Source organism: Pleurodeles waltl, chromosome 4_2 (genome assembly GCF_031143425.1).
Source record: "Pleurodeles waltl isolate 20211129_DDA chromosome 4_2, aPleWal1.hap1.20221129, whole genome shotgun sequence".
Classification (NCBI taxonomy): domain Eukaryota; kingdom Metazoa; phylum Chordata; class Amphibia; order Caudata; family Salamandridae; genus Pleurodeles; species Pleurodeles waltl.
Window position 1 is genome coordinate 555,230,159 of NC_090443.1, and position 25,063 is coordinate 555,255,221.

General features: G+C 43.4%; 1 protein-coding gene across 2 annotated transcripts in view; it reads right to left on the reverse strand.

Moving 5' to 3' along the window:
• AXDND1 (axonemal dynein light chain domain containing 1) overlaps window positions 1-25,063 on the reverse strand; it is a 342,044-nt gene that overhangs the window by 134,403 nt on the left and 182,578 nt on the right. For both annotated transcript variants that reach the window (XM_069232100.1, XM_069232101.1), the window contains exons 15-16: window positions 20,452-20,527; window positions 6,274-6,508 (exon numbers count right to left, since the gene is read on the reverse strand). In XM_069232100.1, the coding sequence (XP_069088201.1) occupies window positions 6,274-6,508; window positions 20,452-20,527 (311 nt within the window). The remainder of the gene's footprint in view (window positions 1-6,273; window positions 6,509-20,451; window positions 20,528-25,063) is intronic.

Here is a 25,063-nt window from a genome sequence, read left to right on the forward strand (position 1 = left end):
CCCTGTCTCTTTCTCTTCTCTTTGCCTTTTTCTTGAGTTTGGTATTGTGTCAGGGCAAAGGATAACCCTTAGCAGTTAGATGATGTGTATTACCTTGAAATGGTGAGTGTTAAGTGGAATCGCTTTCTTAACTATGCTACTATGTTTTTAAATTGGATTGTGATGATGTTCGTTTAAAGTCTTTATGGTGGTGCATCGCCCTGAACTGGTTAGTGTCTTGAGTGTGATCACTTTCTTAATTTTGCAACAATGTTTTAAATAGGACTGTGATGATGTTGAATTCGTTTTTTTTTCTTTGGTTCTGTTTGAATTCTCTGTCAGTCTGCTACAAGTTTGTTATGGTGCTAACTTGCAAAGGACGTACGCTGGGTGAAATAGGAACCTTTCGATGGCAGTGCCGTGCTGTGACTTAGACGAGGGAGCTTTCAGAATGGGACTGTTTTCTTTTTGCTAGAGCACAGTTTCTTTCCTCTACCTCTGGATGGCACCAAATGTTTTCTCTTTGGGGTGCACCTTAGGTTGCTATGAGGCTGGGAGGAGGTGAATTTAAGAATGATGGATGCTGGGTCTAATACATATGTTAGGAGAATCTTGCTAAGGACGTGTTATTTCAAATTGGGCTTTTTATAGTAAATGGCTAACCCTTTGGGGCTTTACTGTGATTCTCTTTAGCTCACTTAATTTCCACTCCAGTAGTTTATATTTTACTCTTTTATGATTGACAGACAAACCTATGGGCATGAAAAAATTCTGAAAGAATGAAACCTGATATCTCTGATGAGTAGATGTTGACAGAAAACCCCCTTCCAGGAAGTAAGGAGAGACAGCATTCTCTGAGGGACTCACTTTGGGTACTATTCAAAGGAGTTTTCATATTATGTTGACACCCACTTCCCGTTCCTTCATATCTTCATATCATTGTACTTTATAGATGTTTGTTGGAATGTAGGGATTAGCAATCAATCCATGAAACTTGGTGTATAGGTAAATATGAGAAAAACAGATACTTTTCATACTGATACATTTTTGCAGTAGTGTGGGAAGAGAGGATTACAATTATAAGGTGAGAAGTCCGTTATAGCTATTTGCCACAAAAGCACATGCTATGGATTATATTTTTTGAGGAACCAAGTAAGAATATGTAGTGTTATTAGATGGATTTTGAACTGCAGGTGGGTGGAAACTTGTATCACATTACAAGACAGTGACTAATACCACCCACATGTATGACTGCAATAAGGTATCTGGTATTGTAATCAATCTATATGTTATTTTTTTTGGCAAACAGGATAACCTTATGTGCATTTTGCTGAGAATCTGTTTAATCATATTTGTATATGTACCTGTAAGATTATAGGAAGTATTGTGAGATGGTAGGCAACAACATATATGTTTTTGTTACTAGGGAGGTGCCTGGTATTGTATGTAATTAAGCAAATCATCTATTTTCTATTTGAATAAATGTTATGTTTAATTCATTTCATTTCAGTTCTGAAGAGTAGCTAAGTTCGCTGCGAAACACTTGTTGGCTGAAGTTTGCTATGGATGAAGTTTGTACACATATACTGTATGGAATTATTGAGTTTGAATTGATTCTTTAGATCTTTGCATGTTTACAATTGCAAAACATATGAAAGTATGAATAAGGTTAATAATAAAAAATACTTTTTACTACAAAAATTTACTAGTGATGACTCATTATCTAGAGCCTGAAAAACATTATATTGCACTATGAAATTATAGGCAAGATTGGGCAACTGGTCAGGTACGGGGCGGCTTGTACAGGGTCATTTCTCTTATTGCTTAAATTTATAGATTAGCCCATTAGTAGGGGAGCATGATAACTGTGGTTCCTCTATGTGTATGTCATCTTCATGATATGACATTTTTAGAAAATGAAGGTTCAATAATGTAGTGAAACATCTGCACGATACGTTGCTCTTGTGTTCGATTATCCGAATCTTAATCTTACCCTTGCTAATGGTCATTCCCGCCCACAAGGACATGTGATTAAGAGGATTACTCCTTTGCTGTTTCAGTTAGTGAAAGCTGTTTACTTCTCTGGGGCAGTGAGTCCCAAATCTAGTTGTTTAGAAGGGATGGTGAATTTATACACATCACTTTTATAGCACAAAGAAACTGACCCGGTATGCTGGGAAAGGGCCAAAGTGGTTAGTGTACATCAGTGTGGGTATTCGTCCTAGGTCTAATACCTACTATGAGATTTCTGAGAATCTTCCACCTTCTAAAAACAAAAAGATGTGTGTCTAGTTCATTTTGTCCAGTTTCAAAATGTTCAATTTTCTTGTTATTGCTTTCTTGAGTTTATTACAAAACTGTATTGACAGAGACTAACTTGTTTGACTTTTTAGCTATGTCTCAAGGAGTGCCATTCTGTTGTTTTTCTTAGCCCTTTTTGGCTAAACTCAACAGCCTTTTGTTATAAGTTGTTATATGTTGGCCACTTTGCTTGGAGAGCAAATGTGTTAAGGTGGGTGCAATACCTTCTTTGATGAAGGAATTGGCCATCTTAGAGGTTATCTTTAGTGCCCTCAGATGGATACTGTTGTCTAGGAAGAGCAAGTTCCTATTGGTATGCCTTTTCCACAGTTAAAAAAAAAAAGATATTGAGTTTTTAATGTATAATAACAGTAATACATACAGCACTAACATTCACACATCAATGAATAGTATACATTGGCAGTATCCCCGATTCCAGCTCTCCAACGCAGCCGACCCCCCTCCATCACAGGGGACTACCTCTGCCACACCTTCAAATGGATGGTTCATCTAACATCACTGTTGTTGTCCTCACGTTGCGCTCCACCCAGACAACGCAAAGTGGCCTGCCTCTGCTGTAAAATATAGGTAGGCAATCAATAACAATTTATATATTAGTAGAACACAAGCCTTCGTCTCCCCCTTTTCAATACCCTTGCAAGCAGTGAGGGTGCGGCAGGTCATCCAGTCCCAGCTAAAGAGCCTAGTTCTTCAGGGCCTCCTACTCATGATCAAGAAGTACACCTCCCGTTCTACGCCCCAGGTCGAGTCGCACCAAGTAGGTCTGGAAGGGGCCCCAGGGGCGAATGCAACTGAGAAGGAGTTCACCATATGCATCCGACTGCAGACTGCAGTATGTCATATCTCTCTTATCCACTCCCCCAGCATTGGCGATGGGGCCCCTGTCCCAGCGCATAACCACTCGCCTCTTTGCCAAGAGAAGCCCCACAGCTATTAATCAACTAGTCACAGGTGGTAGTTGCCTGTCGTGGCCAAGCAGCACCAGCATAGGGTCCGGTTCCATCAGTACCTCAGTAATGCGGTTGCCATGAAAAGGCTGACGGAAGGGGGACTCGTAATCCCCTGGGCAGCGCTGCAAGCAGCGCTGCCCTAGAGGATTAAATCCGCCGGGACCACTGTGGGAGAAAACCGCCGGTCCCGGCAGTGCGACCGCGGCGCTTCCGCCGCAGTCGTAATACTAAAGATTGCACCGCTAGCCTGTTGGTGCTGCAATCGTCTAAACAGCCCTGGCGGTCTTTGAGGGCCATAATGTGCAAGCAGTTATCATGGTGAAAGCAGCTACGTTATGCAGCTAAATGGTATCTTGTCTATAATACTACATTTGCCTCTCCACTCCTGACACATATTCATTATGCTTTAGAAATATTAAGGTATTGGTTAGAAAAATTCCTTAACCAACAACAGGTTGGTAGAAGTAGATACACAGAGAACTAGAGAATCCTGATTCTGGGAACAAAACTACAACACTTGCCACAGAGGAGAAGGCGATTAGTGGACTAACTTATAGAGTTAACAGCAAGACTGACACAAACTATTGCAAAACATAAAAACCCACAGATTCACAAAGCAACAATAATCTTTTCTAACAAATGTTAAAAGCCTCTCAGGGAAATATAGCAGAGGCAAGAACTCAGAACTCAACAGCCAACCAACTGACACAATAACATATTGTCCAACCCAGCACTTATCTTATAAAGGTAACTACTTTAATCTCACAGCAAAATGAAATACTACAGTTCATTACAGGTTTCAGGTACAGACCTGTTATGTCATCTACGATGCTCAATGAGGCACTTCAGTGCCCTTTCCATGCTTTATGAATTTGCTAATACCTACAGTCCCTGGTATGGAATGGGTATAGACATTGATTTTGCACACTTGTGACTCACTCTGGATTACCCAACTGTCTAGAATAATAAAGGAATTCAATGGTTTTCGCTGATTTGAGGTTACCCAGGTAAGAGTCTCAAGTTCATATGCAGCTTTCTATGTACGCTCAGTCACTTGTTCCAATCACAGCTAGGCCCTGCTTTTAGTTGGTTGGTGGAGATGCACTCTGGTGGAGCCAGTGGGCATGTTCCGTGAGACCGCTCTTGTAGCTGTGGCTTTGTTGATGTGGGGATACAGTGGTGGCCTCTTTCACAACACGAGCCACTGCTAGGATTAGCATAATAGGCCTGAATTGTGGGTGCTCATCTTTGACACTTGTGGCCTCCATGGTCGGAAGCAGACAGATGCTTGGTGACAATAGTTGCAGCCCCAAGGCTGGGTCTTAAGCAGGTATGTGTCTTTGGCAGTGGCGTTCTCTGGACGTATAAGGTCTTTCACTTCAGTGGCTATGAAGGATCTTCAGCTCCACGTCATTCAGTGGCAGACCTAGTCTCTCAATCACACAGCTTGATGCCATGTGACAGGCTGATGCTCTTTGCTCTTGAAAGTATTGGTGAAGTTTACAATGGGAATTGTTTAAGAGACTAGGGGACCCCTCACAACACAGTTCACTTCTGGCTTTGCTCCTGAAAGTTTTGGAGCAGATGACAACAGAAATGGTTTGGGAGACCAAGATACATTTCACAACATGTGTCACTCCTGGCTTCTCTCTTGAAAGTCTTGGTGTTGTTCACAATAGGAACTGCTCCTGGGAAAAGGGGTGGTGGTGTCCTCACCACATGGTAGATTTCTCACCTCATTCCCTCTCAGCCAGCTTCTTGTGGGTGTTGCTCACATGAAGAACATACTGATCCTCTCCTCCTGGACAGCTTCACCTTCTGCAGGCACTATACTTGCCTCTCTAAGCATGCAGGCAGGCTTCTAGGTACCCGAAAAAATCCTCAGATCTTCCAGCATGAAGTGCAAACTTTAGATAATATTCCCTCACCTGCGAGAGACTAGCTATCTTGCAGACACTCTGGATGTAGATCCACTGTCTAAGCCTCTTCAACCAGTTTGAGTTGCTTTGTGTTCAAATGGCATTTTCTGTCTGTTTCCCAGATTCAGCCTTTATACAAGGTGATGACTCTCACAGCAGGCAGTAATGATGCTGGCTCCAAGCAAAAGTTTCCACAACTAAGGCACAATGAAGTGCGACCTCTCAGCACCTGCCTGTCATCAGCCTTTCTGAAATCAGTAGTCGGGAACAGGTAAAAGGGCAGGCCCTGCTTAGAAACTATACCACCTAAAACAAGAGACACTGAGTAAATAATCAGCAGCCATATGCTAACAAGGAAGACATTACATTTCTAATTGCAGAATTGTTTCGTCCTCAATCACTTCTGTGTTGTGGTCTCTCCACCTCCAGGAATGTAGAAAATACACTTACATTGTTTGGAGAAAATGTAGCCACCTTCCAAACCAGGGGCCATATGAAATGGATGCCACTGGCTGAGACTCTCACTACTCACAGGCTTAATACCACATATAGCTTACACACCCTCTTAGTGCAGAACATCAGTCAGGATATCAGTTTCACATACAATCGGGCAATCAGTGCATGGGCTACATGCCTGTTAATCATGTAGAGGGTATTCCCGATCCAACATAAACATAGAAGTTGTACGGTATTGGATTAAACTGTAGCAGCTTGTGCTCCAAAGAAATATGCACTTTCTCTCACAGGTTCAAAAGGAATGAAGCTGATAGGGGATCTCCTTCATACCTCAATCAGTATATTCTTCACATCCCCACATTCAGCATCAATCTATATCCAGGCCATTTTCACTGATCATTTGCCCCTTGCTTGTAAACCCTTATCTATTCACATTGCTCATATTGATACTCATGTCAGTTTAAGATCCAGCATGGCCTATTTGTCTTTCATTTGTCAAGTGTATTTTCACAGGTCCTTAAAACGCACTATGTTACCCCATTAGCTGTATTTATTCAATTGCTCTGCTCATGTTTGTGAAATGATTTCTACCCGGATGAGCACTCATGCAGTAAGTGACTACTGGAAACATTTCTTATGATGCCTACCATTCTCACCCTCCACTCGACAGGTATACTGTATGCAGAGATCCTGAACGCAGCGATTAAGATCCTCCATAACCTTGTGCTCTGGTGGAAGTTCATCATCCAGGCTGCAGTGTCGCTGTAGCACCTCTTGTCCCAGCTGTGTCCACTGCAGCTGGATCGACCTGGCCAATTTCAGTCTCTCTTGGTTGGACAGGAGCACATCTCCGCCAAATCGATCCAGGTCCTCGCTCATCATCTGAAAGGAAACAATCCAATACTTAATTAAGGGAAGGGTGAAGATCTATCACCATTAAGAGAAAAGACTCCCAAAAACGTTTCAGCAGCACTATGCCTTGATGGAAAATAAGTAATATCTTAAACTAAACACAGCTGGTGGGTCTGCCCCATGTAGCAAGTGCTCACAGAGAAATCCATTAACACACTTGAGGACAGATTTATGAAAGCTTTAAAAGTAACAAAAAGCTATCCAAACCAGTCTTAATTCTTGACAAACTATTATTAGCACATTTTTGGGGACTGGAAGGTTGTCTAAAAGTAATGGAAGTAACGCTTTGTGCTACCTTGTGTCAAGGGGGTGTTTCGTGATTGGTACATGAGGACTTCTATGAAACTACCAATGGTTTTTGATGCAAAGCCCTATCTTCTTATTTTTTGCACTACAAGGTCCTTCTCTGTTAGGCAAGCTCAAAATAGCAGTAAAGTATTTTTTCTAACTTTATATGTGCACTGCACAGTGCAGCACACATGAAAGTATGTCTGAGCTTAGTATTTTCTACTGGAAGGGTATCTTTCGAGTACAAAGCCTATGCATGTCACTTACACCTTTGAACCCTAGTGTAAAGGTGCGTGTGTGATGATGGACACAACCTTGAAATATGGTGCAATTTGTGCCTGGTGCAGGGCAGTCTAATTATGCCCCAGTACTTGGGAAGAGAGCAGAAGTGTCATAGCTTTAGTAATGGTGCTGTCTTGCTCTCTAATGGATCCCCCCACCCTGCTTAAAATATTAATAAATCTGGCCCGGAGTGCTCATTATAATCACCAAAACAATTCTCAATTTCTGATTTAGGAAACACATCATTTAGTGTGGAAATGGATTCAAAACTAGCATCAGAAAATAGGCCTCAGGTAGGGGATGCTAGAACAATTAAAGAACTGAGGCCCATATTTATACTTGGTTTGTGCCAAAATAGCGTCATTTCTTTTTACGCTAATTCAGCGCAAACCTAACTCCATATTTATACTTTGGCGCTAGACACGCCTAGTGCCAAGGTATGGCGTTTACGTCATTTTCTAGACGTGAAAACCTACCTTGCGTCAATGAGATGCAAGGTAGGCGTTCCTGTCCAGAAAATGATGATATGGCCTTAGCGCCATATTTATTCTCCCGTGCTAAAATCTAGCATGGGGGGATGGGGGCCTTAAATAATGGCGCTAAGCTTGCTTAGCACCATTATTTAATGCCCGGGTCAGGGTAGGCATCAGCTGACCTGTGGGCCTTTTCCCATGGTCAGAGACCATGGAAAGAGCCCACAGGTGCCCTTCCCTGTGAAGTGAAATGTGTGTTTTGACCACTGACTTCGTGTTGCACCACTTTGCACCTTGCTTAGCTGTCCAGTGTTCACCAGTTACAGACTCCATTTAGTATTCAGTTTAGCCTTAGCTTTATTCTGCCTATTGACTTTATCGTAGCATTAGACAATGCCGTGTCAAAGGCTGCCAGTGATTTTTCCACGTTGTCTGTCTGTTTTCGTGCTTTTTCTCACCAAGGGCTTTGGTTGATAAGAATGTACTCAGACAGCAGGGAACAGCCTTGCATTGACTTGACATCTTGGGATTGTGGTCAAATCCCAATGTGTTACTTTCAAAGCATACCTAAACTTGCCAGCATGTTTGAATACTTCTTGCACAACAGGAGGGATTCCATAAAGCTCCTTCTTTGGGTTTTTAAGATATAAAAGAGACCCAGTGCGACAGTGGGGGATTCAGAGACCTCAATCAGGATTCAGACGTCGGATACCTGATATAGATTTCCCGTGAGGGTAGAGATCTCTCTTTCTCTTTCGCAGTCGAACGCAGACATGGGCTTGCTGGAAGGAGAAAGATTAAGCACCTGACAGGCCCTACGGTGATGGATTTTTATTAATTATTTGCTTTACTTTACATTATGATACATATATTTGCTTTGTATATTGCAGTGCGAATAATTTGTGTATGTTTTCATTTCATTGTTGTGACTATTTTTAAATGTGTGCTTTCAACATGCTATTCTCCTTTTAGGAACCTTGCGTAGTGAAATAATAAATGTCTTCTTTGGACTAAGAAGTGCCTTCCAGAGATTTTTTGTCAGTGAATGAGTAGTTCAGGTCTGTCATTAGTGAAAAGCAAAACACCCTGGACCCAGGGCCACCCCCACCCACACCAGAGGGACACAACAGGATGGGTAACCCATCCCAGGTAAGTCCTGGTAAGTATAATTTGTTTTTCACCCGCTCGGGGGCCCTGACTTGAGGCCCCCTGCATGGCACTTGCCCTAACGGCCATGCCCAGGGGACATTCGTCACATCCAGGAATGGCACTAGCCGGCGCTATACTTTTACACGCAAAACTGCGCTAACGCAGTTTTACGTGTAAAAGTAGAAATATGGGCCTTAGGCTTTGATTTAGGGTTTGAAGGATGAAGTAAAGATAGACAGGGTGGCAAGGGACTTTACAACCACCACTCCTTCTTGACTCTGCCTGCCGTATGGAGAGACGTCTGCTGTCACCACTGACATCGCTTCTGTGTGCACGAACTACTGTCACAGTGGTTCCAGTCAGTGCTGTAAATGTTTTTATTTTTAAAAAACAAACTCCCAAAGCAAGTGAAATAATACAACTAATCGTTCAAAAAATGTGATTTCTTTCACCAAGGGTAGGGGTTATTATTTTGTATTTCCTGTCCCTCACCGCCAGTCTTTATCTACATAGGGCAGACAGTGTTATGCACTTCTTCCAACGGCCCCCACTCCATTGGGCAGGTGGAAGAAGGTTTAGGATTGACAGAGCAACTGTTACTCCCTTTGGGTAAATCTGGGGCTCTGCCTAACTCAAAATTGGGAAAGCAGACCAAAAGTTTTGCAGGGAGGATACTGCGTCGATATTCACCAAACTAAATTGGGCCCTTATTTATGACTAGCCTCAACCGCAGGCGGCACAAACACAAACATATGTAAACTGTCCAAATTTCCTTTGTCAAGCACTAACAGAAACATATTTCCCACAAAACAAATCAAAGGATCCACAGGGTGCATGTGGCTCTGGAGAGTGTTCCTATACTATAATTATTGTCATAAGCAAGGTACTGGACGTTCTTCAGCCAATAATTTCTATCACAGACACATGGTTTCAACAGATCATCAAACAGTATTCAAACTAAAATGCAAAGGCAGATACTTGCATCCTTTGAACAGTATACAAGTAGAAAGTGCAATCCAGAGTCCAAGCGAATTCCAGTATGGTTAATGTCACCTAGTTGTGCTACTCTCAGAAGCAGAACATACAGAATGAGTAATCTGCGATTCACCAGCAGTGTTTGCTGCAGGGAAGAATCACCAGTGAATACTTTCATTTGAGATTGTTGCAACCAGACAAACCTCGATTATCCATGGCTTTATCATCCACTGAGGACCATGATTTAATCCTGTTTTTGACTAATCATTGTACCTGAGTACTAAACCAGCTGTTCCATCTTCCAGAGAGCCCAGTTTATCCAGAGAGCAGGATAGTATTGTCCCCACAGGGCATATATCAGAAACTGGGTTTGGAATGCAAAAGGGTGACTGTTTTGTCTGTTTGCTATGAGTATCAAAACATCATAAAGCAAAAAACAAGTGTAAATTGGAGGACTCATTGTGTCAGCAAGGCAAACAGTAGCAGGTAAAATGTCATCAATTCTTCTGAACATTTGAATCTAAATTTTTTGTCGAGAACTGACTCCTGATTTCCTCCCGGAATTACATATAGGGTTATGGAAGGGTCGAGCACTGTCAGTATAAGAGTTTTGGCGCCTGGTCGTCAAGCTTAGCAATATCAGATTTGGGTGCTACATATTCTCACCTTCCTGTGGCAATAATTCCCTTCCTTCCGATAAGACTATGTGAAAAACTAGTAGTGGTGAATGGCGGCTCAGGTTGACCAGCTTGAGTTTCCTTCACTATTATTCAAACTTCTGACCCAGTGTTTTCGTATTGGCAAATATAAGTTAAATGAGCTGTTCGCAGCCTTAACTTTTTTATACTTTGGGGATGCACTACATTGAGGTTGATAGAGATTGCTGCATGGAGATCGCCAAAGATGACATCTGGGTTAATTTAAACTGATGAGAATGGCTGGTCTCATCAGATGATGGAAGCTTTGTGAAACCTGGTCGGTGAAACACTTTTGTAGTACCCTTGACAGTTTGGGTTAGCTATGTTCAGGGCATGTAGGCTTAAGTGGTTACGGTCAGATATTTAGTGATTAATGTGATCAACCAGAGATATTTGCATTATCTGGATTTGGAATTTGTATCTGAGGTGTTGACGCTGCATGTGAAAGTGGTATAACGATGAATGGGTGAGGTAGATCTCATCTTGGGGAGCCTAGAAACTCTACACTTTCGACAAACTCTGAAGCTTATTTGTTGCTTGAGATCTTTATCAGGAAGTTGAAATTGCCAAGGTGCAAGATTCTATGTGAAAAAACTTTGGTCAACAACTACTTTAAGTACAGCAGCTTTCTTCATTGGTTGTAGTTACCAGGATAAAGTAGTTGAAACTCCTACAATCCTTTTTATGTGAGCTATTCTTTTACGTTCTGCATATGTACGTCTCAATGGACACAACAGAGCAGAAGATCCTCACTGGCTAAAAATTACTCTCAGGAATTCTCAACTTCTGTTTCTGTCACCTTGAAGATGGAGAAAGAAAAGAATTGATGAAATATCAGTAACTTTGTTACAAATAGGATCATCCCAAAAGGCCAAGAATGATTGCTATTGTGCAGGAAGGTGTAGAAAAAAAGGCCATCAATGATTGTTTATGTACAGGAAGGTGGCGAGCAAAAGGCCATGAATGATTGTTTATGTGCAGGAAGGGACACCTTCTTGCACACAAACAATCAATCCCCTCAACTCGGACACCCTTGCACTATGGTGCAAGGATGTCTGTGTTTGTGCAAGCTAAATTTAGCGCTGGTGCAGGAGGAAGCACAGGGGTCAGTTTCAGTAAATACAGCGCGTCCATGCATTTCTACAGTGGCACAGCGTGGTGCTGCAACTTTTTAGTAGATCTAGCCCATAGTTTCTTGTCGGTTCATGAATATGATGCCAACATAATTCCCACAGACAACCTAAAGAGATGAAACTCATACATCAAGTCCTGACTCACGCCGACACTAAGGGCCTCATTCTGACCCTGGCGGTCCTAAATCGCCAGGGCCGCGGGCAACGAAAACACCGCCAACAGGCTGGCGGTGCTTCAGTGCCCATTCTGACCGCAGCAGTAGGGGATCCGGCGGTTTCCCGCCGGAATACCCCTGGCAGGGCTGAACCTCCATGGCGGCGCTGGGATTCCAACCCCCTTCCCGCCATCCTGTTTCTGGCGGTTTTTACCGCCAGGAACAGGATGGCGGGAACTGGTGTCGTGGGGCCCCTGGGGGCCTCTGCACTGCCCATGCCACTGGCATGGGCAGTGCAGGGGCCCCCTAACAGGGCCCCAGCATGATTTTCACTGTCTGCATAGCAGACAGTGAAAATCGCGACGGGTGCAACTGCACCCGTCGCACCCCTGCAACACCGCTGGCTCCATTCGGAGCCGGCCTCTGTGTTGCAGGGCCTTTCCCGCTGGGCCGGCGGGCGCTCCTTTGGCGGGCGCCCGCCGGCCCAGCGGGAAAGCCAGAATGGCCTCCGCGGTCCAAATGGCGGTGACCGCATGGCCGGTCAGAATGACCGCCTAAGTGTAATCCTGGTATGGTAGCTCTTTCTCATGAACCTCAAAATCATTTTATGTCAAGACTAAAAGGCTAGCATTTTGCAGAAATGTCCTTGGCTGTGACTTCTCTGCGGCACTAAAAGCCCTTTGAACCACACTTGAACAATCATTAAACTAGAAAGCTTCTGCTCCCATATATTGCATTGCACCTGTACACCAACATTCCTCATGCTGTATTTGCTGCTTGCGGTTTCAGCATTTAATGAACAGTGACTAGACTTTTGTGGAGGCTGCTTCAGGCAGCAGCAGAGCAGCAGCAGAGCTTCTGATTTCTGGAAGCAGTAGGTTGGACATTTCAAAAAAGTAGCTAGAAGTATTTTGAGTAGCAAGATGTAGGCCTTTCAATGGCTGTTAGGATTAATTGCATTCATTTGTAAAATGTTTTCTAAAATACATGTTTAACCAATACTTTATATAGTAATAGGCAGTCGGTGTGAGTGCAGGAGGTATGATTCTTGGTGAAATGGAGTGCGGTTCTGAGTAGCGGTTTGAGCAACTCAGCCTCAGCGGTGCAAACACATCATGTGATTAGATTGGATGCCCAGAGGCAGCACAGGCCACAATCACTTGAAAAAGCTGGCTCCAACTTGGTGGGTTCTTTACTAGCTATTCCATGTCAGTGAAATGTGGTGTAGTAGATTTCTTGGTACAATTGGGCACCATTCCCATTTGGCCCACAAAAGAACTTGCAGGCTAAGAGTTGAGGTTCAAGGGCTCCTTGAAGGTACGTCTATAGAAATTTCTCATGATGAGATTCAGGAGGAAGTATTTAGGAGAACTATTCAGAAAGAAAAACAGAATCTGGATCCTGAGTTAAATAACTTTTAGTTTAAAATGGGACACGGCCCTTAAAAATCTTAGAACTGTATTACTGCAAGGTAAGGATACATTGCTAGATGTTTGGGCCAAGTGGAATACCCATGTGGTCTAATTTATGCCAAAAAAAAGGAAAAGAAAAAAAAATGTTTCTTTGGGTACACTCTTTCTTTAAGTCACTGAACAAGACTGTCCGATCAGATAAGTAATCTTTAGTCATACTTTTTTCACAAATAAATTGTCCATAATGTTGATTATCCCATACTCTGCTCAGTTGGATATTCCTGTAATGCAGCAAACATTTGCCATCTGTGAGTTTGGTGTGTAGATAAGTGAGAAGAGTACCTTGATCTTCTGCTGACCAAATGTCCAGTGTATTGATTAGCTGTGTGTCTGACTTTTTTTGCCAGTCTGCATACTGGTGAGACACTGGGAAATGTAGACAGGGTCGAAATGCATCAACATTACGATCCAGGAAAGGTATGATGAAAACATGGAAACTTAACTTCTAGGCAAGGACTAACATTGAAATATAAGTTGATTGTCCTTTTTTGGTCCTGTGGAAAATCCCTGACACCTGTAACAACTGGGGGATTCCACAAACGAAAAAAATAATTTCCCTTTGCTTGTGAAGTAGACTGCCCATTGTATATTATATGAATGTTTTTCATATTGTCATTTTTTGTCATGTGCGCACCTTAATTGCATATTTGTGCATGAGAGAATGTATGTTGTTAAAAATTGGAAAGTAGAGATGTTTTATCCTTTTTTGATGGTAAAAGTCCTTCGGGCTTTTTCAAAAAGATAAATCTACACATGTAGAATTACTACAAGTTAATTTAATCTTGCACTTTTGAGTAAGGTTACTACTTTTGGCTATTCACCATTTATGACTGTAAAGTTACTCAATAGTGTAGACTTGCATGACTATACCAGCTGTAACAGGGGGTTGAAGTCAGTAAAACATCATATCAGACTGTTACGTTTCAGTTGCCAGTGATTATAAGACCGTATTTGACATGTTGCACACATGGTTGAGACCTTTGCAATGACGGCATAGATCTTCCTATATGAAAGTATAGGGAAAGTTCCAAAGTTTATTGCCTAAAAAAAAATAGAAAAATATTCTCATGTTAAATATTAATGTCAATTAAGTTAAAATATTTATTTTGAATGTAGAGCAATATAAACATGTTTCAGCATAAATAACAATTTACATTTTTTAAGTAATTACTTTGAGTCTAATGAATTAAGAGAATTTGACGTTTAGTAAAGAAAAAGTTTCTGTTACGTATTAAGAATGATTGAATTATTGAAAATGTTGGATAAAGTTAATTGAAGGTAATTTAATTATTTTTAATGAAAATTTTAAAAAGGTGAATATTTTAAATAGGGTAATAATTATGTTTTATTTATAGACTTTATTAACATTGAATACAACGTATATTTTTTAAAAATAGTTTAAATAATGTAATGTATTTTGCCATTATTTCCCATGGGGTTTCACTTTAAGTTAATACCTCCATCATTTCTATGGGAGGCATTGCAGTCCCAGTGGCTGGCCATGTATGAACTTACTTACTGTCTGATCTGGAGTACATTTATTACTGTTTTGGGTCCATACTGCTGTAGAAAATATAGAAGGGCAGTTTGTGAACACCAATGGGCTGACTCTTTTTTGTGGTTCGGTGCATGTCCTCTCTAAGCCCTTCCCTTAAACCCCCCTTACACCTCTCTTAACCTCTCCCATTTAGTAGTAAGTATTCTCCATTTTCCAGCCACTTTCCTGTCCTTTCAACATTTACTATCAAAACGTAAGCATACGTATGTGGCGATATGGTAAAATCTAATGAATGATAAATAGGAATAAAGGAAACCGACGTTTTATTAAACATCAACATAATACTGAATTTAGGAGTAGTCAGAATCTGTAGACATTTGAATTTGGGGTTACCCACTATATCATATAATTCAGAGGGAAATTTTCAAAATTCAATCACGACAATTCTGCACTTATGTGGCTCAGGTTAGCAACCCCGACACAACAGGTTCCAAAATGCAACATGGAGAGATTATTTGAGCATGGGCTCGGCCGCCAGCCACGGAAACTTACCAAAGCCAGGAAAACTTACCAAACCCAGACATTTTTGGTGACCAGATACCTCAGGAGACCAGGGCAGTGTGCCTTCTGTTGATCACACAAGGTTTCCTTACTCATATTGCCATGCAAGCCTCACACTTTGATTAAAGTCATGTATTTTCCTCACATTTCTATGAGGGAAAGTTCAAGAGCCTGGGCAGATCCATAAAATTCCTACCACCCAACATTTCTACACATCTGCTGATAGAAATGCTACCATACTTGAGTGGCTCAGCATAGCTATATCTTGGGATTCACGCAAAGCACACCACCCTGGAGTTCCCTGGATGTTTAGTTTTCAAAAATGTCTCGGTTTCCCATGTTTTTTGGGTTGCCAGTGAACCCCGTGCCTGAAGTGTACAGTTGTTCAGTATGGCATATGAGTGGAAACTGGGATTTAACTACAGTCTGCCAGCCCACATATAAAAACTATGCCCAAAATAATAAAAATGTCCTCTTGCTTCCCATTGGGATGAGGCTGTTTTAGTCCTCTGGCGGGCAGAAAGACTGTTGGGAGTTAGGGGTGTGGGTGCAGTCTGATTCAGTCTAAATTTGGAGGAGTCTGTGTTGATGCCATGCAGATGTTTTGGATTTTTAGGTTTCAAGGTAGACATGGTGAGGCTCTGTTGCAGTTAACAGATAAGAAGATGAGTATAATAAAAATAAAAATATGTCACTTGCGGAATCATGGTGTGGTTAGATCAAAATGTTTAGCTCGTATGATATGTTTCCTAGTCTCATCAATTCAAGCTGTCTTTCTAGGGTCACTGCACTGAAGGGCTTTACAGCAGGTAAAATCTACAGTTTTACAGAAAAGATTTTGATTTGATGACTGGTAAGGCACTTTTAATAAACTTTAACACAAACCAGGGAGGCAAATAGAGTTGCTGCGCTGTGTTGCGTGAAAGGGAAAGAGCTGAAATATTTACAAAGACACAAAGCATTATTGCTCTCTCCTTGAGCTGGCTCCCTGTGTGCAGCCTAGCACCAAAGGCAGGATTGTTTCTGTGCAGGAAGGTGTTCTTTAAGATATTTCTCCTCGCTACACCTCACTTGGGAAGGCGTAGCCTTTTGAGGCATTCATGGGCTTATAAGTCTTTGCAAATCTGCGAATGCACTAAAACCCCTGATTGGATGCATGGGAGCGCCCCTGCTTCACCCATGAAACACCTGTCAAGTTGAAATGCAACATAATGCAGAGCAAGCAGATGCCTTTCGTTACATTTCTTTACAAAGCCATGCAGGGCAACACTAGTCAGGCCTTGTGTGGCTTTGTGTTATTACTGAATCCTTTGCATTGTCCTTGTGTCACCTTGTGTGACAAAAGGACCACACAAAGGCTTCATAAATATGAGTCCCAGTGTCTGTGGACAAGAGCTGAAAGAGAAATTCATTAGGTGGTGGAGAATTTGGAGGCATGGAATGGCCAAGTGATTTTTGGAATAACTCTAACTTCTGTAGTGGAATCAGATGCAAATAATAGAAGGTTGAGAGGCAAGGTTGGGCCACCAAGAGATAACACAAATTGTTTGACAATGAAAGAAGGATTATTTGCCCTGGGGAGTTTCAAGGGTCAGTAGCCATCATTACAACCTTGGCGGTCGGCAGAGGCCGCCCGCCAAGGGTGAACCGCTGGGCGGCCGCCAATGCAGCCGCACTCCCGCGGGGTCTATTTTGAGATCCCCGCTGGGCCGCAACACAGGAGCCGGCTCCAAATGGAGCCGGCGGTGTTGCGGCTGTGCGATGGCTGCAGTTGCACCCGTCGCACTTTTCACAGCTGCATGGGGCCGTGGCAGGGGGCCCACGACTCCCCTTTCCACTAGCCCTTTCATGGCGGTTCAAACCGCCATGAAAAGGCTGGCGGGAGGGGGACTCGTAATCTCCTGGGCAGTGCTGCAAGCAGCGCTGCCCTGGGGGATTTAAACCGCTGCGGTCGTAATTCCCCTGGAAGCACCGCCAGCCTGTTGGCGGTGCTTCCTCCAAAACAGCCCTGGCGGTCAAAGACCGCCAGGGTTGTAATGACCCCCAGTATGTTTTGATAATAATGTACATAAACCAGCTGGGTGGAAGCATATAAAAAATGTTGACCGCAAAGGAGTTGTGACGGTTTGGTATGGAGCACAAAGTGACCTTCAGCATGGAGTATCTGCTTGGGAAGGAGAATGGAATGGTGGATTGAAACATGCTATTCAGCAGACTGAGGTGACTGAAAACTGAGTTGAAGTATTTCTTGAAGAAACAGAAAATGTGGGGATCTTTGAATTTGTTTGTGTTAAAGCTGACCTTTCAAAGACAGGATTATTACAAATGGATACTGGCTCTGGGGGCTTCAGTGGTGTATGTTTTCTAAAAGGACTTGGAGAAGATAAAAGATCATGCGTTTCCACCATTCATGATGATACTGAGGATGCTCTAATTGGTGAGGAGGCCCAGGTGTCAAGTGGTGTTGATCTCCTCGTAAATATCTTTGGCCCTCATTCTAACCCCGGCGGTCTCAGACCGCCGGGGCCAGGGTCGGCGGGAGCACCGCCGACAGACCGGCGGTGCCCCGCAGGGCATTCTGACCGCGGCGGTTTGGCCGCGGACAGAAAGGGTAAACCGGCGGTCTCCCGCCGGTTTACCGCTGCCCTTAGAATCCCCCATGGCGGCGCAGCTTGCTGCGCCGCCATGGGGGATTCTGACACCCCCTACCGCCATCCTGTTCCTGGCGGTTCGCCCGCCAGGAACAGGATGGCGGTAGGGGGTGCCGCGGGGCCCCTGGGGGCCCCTGCCATGCCCATGCCAATGGCATGGGCACGGCAGGGGCCCCCGTAAGAGGGCCCCACAAAGTATTTCAGTGTCTGCCTAGCAGACACTAAAATACGCGACGGGTGCAACTGCACCCGTCGCACCTTCCCACTCCGCCGGCTCAATTCTGAGCCGGCATCTTAGTGGGAAGGTTGATTTGCCCTGGGCTGGCGGGCGGCCTTTTGGCAGCCGCCCGCCAGCCCAGGGCAAATCCCAAAATACCCTAAGCGGTCTTTCAACCAATGAGCGGTATTTTGGTGGGGGAACTTCGGCGGGCGGCCTCCGCCGCCCGCCGAAGTTAGAATCACCCCCTTTATCTTAGTTTTCAGATGTGAGGGAGCTGGCTGGGAAGGATTAATTTTTAATAGTAGTGTTAAGAGGGTTACTAGTAGGTTTTGAAGGAGGAATGCATCCTAACTATGGGTTTGTTTAATTCGAAAGAGGAATGTATCCTAACTATAGGTTTGTTCAATCTTCTTGTCAGGAAAACATCAGGAGATATAGAAGTTACCAAGAACTTTCTGGAGAGAGGAACTCCGTGGGGAGTTGTGGACACCAGGGACAGGAAAGCGAGGAAGGCGCTTAAAAATGATTGAAGAGTATGTCACAATAGTGCATGAAAAGGCATATGCTTACCCTGAAGTCTAAAGAGTTCATGATAGCAATTTTTAGCATAGTTATATAAGAGGGGCTTGAGTTAACAGAACTGTTAACAGTTAGAGGTCAGCAATAGCTACAGGTCATTGTTTAATTGAAAGTAAGTCAGACAGGAAGAGTTTTTTGATATGTCAGATTATGACGAGAATGAGGCTGAGGGTACCTCCAAATGCAATCCATGTTTTTTGGGGGGGTATGAATTTGTTTTGTATAATGTTAAAGGACATTCTGGAACTTAGTTTGATGTTAGCAATGTTGATGTGTTTAGTTTCTTTTAGAAAGGTATCAAGAATTAAGACGTTAGAGAAAGCAACAGATATTTCTGGTGTGGGAAAGGATGAAGATGATATTCAGGCAGTTTGGCGTGGACTGTACACAACTGTTACTACAGGAGGAGGGTCAAGTATGATGTGCATAGAACTGACAGGGATGGCTCCTCCACAATGGCGGAGGAGTGTGGCCCCACTGGCTAAAAGCCAGCAGCAGAAAAATAAAACGATATTTGAATATTGTTTTATTTTTTCTGCTGCTGGCTGAGCCAGCAGGTGCAGGGAGGGGCAGGGCTTGGCCTCGAGAGGTGTGTGCAGTAAGTGCGCATGTGTGTCTGAACGGCCCAAGACGGCTGTCCAAACATACACGCGCACTTAGGTTTCTCCAGTCCGGCTGTGTACACAGGCAGACTGGAGGAAGTGCACAGGCCCCAGGGTTGTGTCTGAGCGGCAGTCACTGCCGCTCAGACCAATCCTGAAGCCGCTTACATGCTATGTCTATATATTTAGCGAATACTGGGATACCATAACAGGAAATGAGGACAACCGAGGTGCTGATGGCGATGGTGATGAACGGTAAGTTTTTTTTATTTATTCTCTCCACCCTGTCCCCATCGTTCCCATCGTCCCCCACCCCTCCCCTTGATATCTGCGGCAGCCGCCGCTGAGGACTGGTCCATGTGGAGTGGCATTCTCGGCATGAAACTGTGGATTGGAATGCAGCCCTGAGTAAATACCAGTGGCTGACACTATTTCAAGCATTCCACCCATTGCCTTTCTATTTTTCATTGTAGTGTCCAAGGTAAACACAGTGATACAAATCTCACTTAAACTTGGACCTCTGCAGAGACTAGAGGCTTCAAATATTATGAGACGGTACATTTACATAATTTAAAGTCTACAATGGACAATGAGCTGGCAAAGTTAGGTCTAGAAGTCAATGTATATGTATATACATATATTGATATATCAGGGTATGCGATTGGCATGAATATTTGGCTAAGATCAAAACAAATAGCATAAATCCAAACAAAATATTCCTAGGGCATTGCAGCGCAGGTGCACTCCCCACAATATGGCCTGTGGTTGGCTCATCCTGTTATCTATTTGAGTTGTTATGTTCTTACCATAAAGCTACCTGGCCACATCAAGTCACCAAGGACACATGTTCCAGCCCAGTGGTTTCATTTGAAAGTCTAATACATTTTTGGAGGAGTACTCCAGGTCCACGTCAGTTGATTCAATATAAAGTATTTGTTAAAGGGAAGCCCAAATGTGGATCACTGAATCTTTAGTGATACGGTCAACCTCACATCAAAACCAATGCACTGATACAGAGTTGGAATACTCCCGTGCTGTGTGTGCTTCTGGGTTAATGGATATATAACTGGGAAGCCTCTCCAAGGTCAAGCAATGTCTGTCTGGCTGCTAAAGTGCCCAGCAAGCAGTGTGTCCAGCAGCCAGTGAGTTTTGCAGGCAATAAACCTGCTGATCTTACCTTCTCCCAGCTCTTGAGGTCTTGCAGAACATTTTCCATCACTGAGGAAGGGACCCCTTGGAAGCCTTCATTCCCACTGGTAAAGAAATAGAGAGAACACATTTAAGAGACCATGGTGTTCACAGAGGGGAAAAAATATAGAAGGCTTGGGGGGGAGAGGAGGCCTGAGTAAGCAACATGGAAGGTGCAGCGAAAGATAAGAGGGTAGGAGGAAAAGAGAGCTTATATTTTGAATAGAAAAGAGTCTGCTCTAACCAACAATATGCTGAACAAGGCTTTTTGAGCAGCATATATATTACAACTGTAACCATATCTTACGCATATTTTGCACATTTGTATAACCCATATCTACGAAAGCTTTCTTGTAAAATTGCCAGCCTTTTATTGTTTTATCCGTATTGACCCATATGTACAATTAGAGGATGAAAATAAAAGCATTTGTAGCCACATGTACAAAAGTTTGAATTAGTGATTTCCTAATTGGAATTTCCTGGGAATCGCAATTAAGGAATCGCTGTTTCAAATGTATGAAACACCTGTGAGTTTCATCTGTGATTCATAGTGGGTTCCAAATCAACCTACCTCATGAATATTAATGAGGTAGGTAGCAATTTGCGACTTATTAGGAATCGCAGCCATCACAGAGATGGTGGCCTGCTGGAGTAAGCAGATCACTGGGTCTGTGATCGCTTTTAAATAAAGCAATATTTTTTTTTAAATGCAGTCCGTTTTCCTTAATGGTCCGTGGTCTGTGGGACCGCTGCCTGCTCTTAAAAAATATTTTCCCAACCATTCTCAAAGGCGGTAAAATGCATTTCGGTTGCAAAACATTTGCACATACCATTCCGATTTGGTATGAAGAAGGGGCACCCTCAATATGCCCTTCCTAATACCAAATCGCATAACACAAATTGCGATTCGGTAACGAGTTACCAAATCACAATTTGGGCTTTGTACATCCCAAAATGAATTTTCCTGACACAAGTGGCCCGATTCTGCGACTCGGGCTGTTTGGAAAATTCCATCGTACATGTGCTGCTTGGTCATTACATCTACACAGGCATACAGCTACATGGCCGCGAAGCTAGGGTGACAGCGCTTCGGAGAAACTACTGGCAGAAATGAGCTGCGTATAGTACAATTAGATGCTCACAATTACATTCAATAAGGAAACAAAAAACACTGACTGACTGTCTATAATTGTCCACTGCTGGAAAGTCATGCCATGGTCAGTGTTCACTGTGGTACTAAATGTCAGCTGACCCACGGCCAAGTCACAGCCCACTTATCAGTCTGATATAAAGAGATCAAGGTTCTAATAAACATTGATATCGATACAAGACCTTTAGCCATCCTCTGAAATAATCCTACCGAACAGTAAACTAGATGGTCTAGCACTTCGGTTTACAGAACTTGGGGGAGGGTGTTTCCTCCCGCCACACTCCCGACATGGAGACCGCCAGGGAACTGATGGTCTCTCCTCCGGTCCCATTACAACTTTCCAACTGGGCTGACCGCAGACCAGTGGGAAAGGTGCGGCAGCATTGTTCCTGTCTCATAACTGAGCCGGCGGCAATGCTGCCACAAGCAGGGTGCACCAGCACCCTTGAAATGCACACGGTCTGCACAGCAAACAGCGTGCATTTCAAGGGTGCTGGACAGGTGGACCCCTACACTGCCTATGTCATTCGCATGGTCAGTGCAGGAGCCCCCCTGTGGCCTGCACTTTTTCTCTGTCAGCCTTTTCATGGAAGTCAGAACGCCATGAACAGTCTGTCAGAGAGCAAGGTTGTAATTAGTATGGTGGCGCTGACTTCAGCGCCACCATGTCTGATTACAACCACAACCACCGTCATCCCATCAGGATCACTGATCCTGGTGGAGACGGTGGTCTTCTGACGTTTGACCGTCAAACTCTGAATTTGGCAATCAGACTGTCAAAGCTGCGGTGGATTGGACCGCCACCGCGTCTGGTGGTCTAGTGACAACCAGACTCGTAATTAGACCAATTGGGCCTAATTACGACCTTGGCAGAGGGGATTACCATGTTCCAAAGGTGACGGATATCCCGCCCGCCGTACTACAAGTTCCATTACAACCTATGGCACTTGTAACACAGCAGATGGGATATCCGCCACATTTATTGCGGCGTAATCCCCTCCGCCAAGGTCATAATCAGCTCCTTAGTCCGGTCAAGATCTATACCTATAATTCTACAAAACAATAAACCAGATGGTCTACCACACAAAATTACAGTACTTGGCCTGGTCAAGAGCTAGCGCTGTGCAAATCTGCTTTGTTATGTTGCGCACGGTACGCTTGGGCATGCACAAATCACATTAAATGAACCCTTCGGGAAAGTAAGACAGAAAGTGTGTGTGTGTGAGGGATGGGGCTTTCTCAGCTTTCCAGTGGTACCCTCTCCTGTTCTACAAAGTGCTAGGTGATTGCAGTGGGATGAAATTACTGTTTCTTCCACTAGACAGCAGGAATGACCTGGAAGATCATGTGGAGGGGAGCAATCAAAAAAAGGCATGACCTGTCCCCCCCAATATATTTGACAGCATTTCTGGCCACACCCTTTTCCCCAGAAATACGAAAATGCTTGGATTTCAGATCAATGCACTCTTTGTATTTCTGAAAAAAGGTGCGTATGTTTTTTTCCCCCTTTCTTTCGATGCAAAAACTGGGCAAGGGAACAAAAAAAGGTCCCCTTTAAAGGGGAAAAGGTAAGTTTGGAACTTTTAAAAGCCTGCTGTATAATTTTAAAAAAATGACACTCTGACCATGTGTAATGTAATCTTGAGCTCATGGGCCCCTTTAGCCTTGGGCCACGTTTGCGCCATAAAAAACGGTAAACAATTAATATAAAAATAATAATTATGGGCGACATCATGGATTTGTGTTTGCTGCAGGCAATGTTTGTGGTAAATGTCAGGTAAATCAACGGTAAAAAAATAAGACCACCAGACCACAAAACAACCATAAAAACAGCCTAAAAATGGGCCATACACTGACATGTCTGATCAGACAGTCTGCGGTCTGCCATTACCAGTTTATCATATAGCCGAGTCCAGCCCAGTTCCCTTCCATACCGCCTAAAAATAAGTCTTACAGACCCTAATTAATTTCATCCTAAATCCCTAAAGGCATTTGGTTTAGATTGTGCGCTTCAATGCTGTTTCATGGCGCATATGTTTAGCGAATACTGTGAACTGAGTTGCCTACAGAGTGTCAGGCTGTTAGTGAATTTTCATGATGGGGCGCAGAACTGAATTCTTTACTTAATCCTGCAATCCCAAAAAGTATTTTCTTTTTTCAACTGGTGTAGTTCAGTACTGTTTCTTTCCACATTTGTCCCTTGTATAGTCCATATTGTGAAGTAACTACCCCCATGTATTCATTATGGAGCACTAATTGAGAGTCCCTATATATATTTACAAATTTGGTTTTCATTTAATAACTATAAAACTACTTAACTGATTTACATCAAATCACAAAAAGGGCGTTTTCTGGACCAGAAGCTAGCTTTCTGCCAAATTTGGTGTAAATCCATTCAGTGGTTCGAGCTGTAGTCATGTTCAAAATCCTTATGGAACTTAACATAGGCAAAACGCATTTTGAGACTCTTCCCCCTTTTTCTCTGCCCTCGCTTGATGGATCACCCCGAAACTTTCCAGGCAGCAGATGGAGTGAGCATCAAATTAAAAAAAAAAAAAAATTGTGACGATTAATCAACTTCACTTCAAATGCATTGCTAATTACCCCACCAAATTACGGCACTCATGACATCTTGATAATAACAATGTAATATTTGCAGTAAAATGTTTGGTGAAAAAACTGTGCATGGCGGGGGCACGAGTTATAGATACCTTAGGGCACGAGTTATAGTTTCTTGAGACAACTCTAACTTAAACATGTGAATTTCTATGGTTTTGTACATTTAAAATGTGAGCCTACCTTTAATGTCCCTATAACCTTTGGTTTTTTTAAGTGAATTTCTATGTTTTTTTGTAAGCCCTTGCACTACAATATGCCTGCCCCAGGCATATTGTATGCAAAGGGGGCATTCACCTGTTGGGGTGGGGGGGGGGGAAATGGCGCAAAGAAATCTAAGACATTTCTTTGCATTATTTTTTTCGGCTCTTTTAACACCTGCTTAGAGCAGGTGTTAAAAGGGGGCACACCACCATTTACAATGGGCCCCTATGTACTGTTCAGAATAAGCGCCAACATTTTGGCACTAACCCTGAACAGTACATCAATAGCGTCAGAAATTCTGATGCTATTGCCCCCTACCCTGCGCCATGGTGCCCCCTATTTCAAATACGGCGCACACATGGTGGCAGTATGGGGGAGAATGGGGCCTTTTGTGTTGCTAAAGTTTCCCTGAGTGAGAAGGGTATGCCCAGATATGGGTCCCATGCTCAATGTGCCACTGGATTCAAGCTAGCCTGGCTGATGAAGGGTGATACTCTGAAACCAGTCCCAGGATGAATGTTCCTGGTCCAGGAAGGCCCTAGCCTGGAAGTTCGGGCTAGACTGTCCCTATGGGGAACAAGGTCAAGACTGATTTGATTATGGATGGGTCCAAACTAGGGTGGCATGTTGA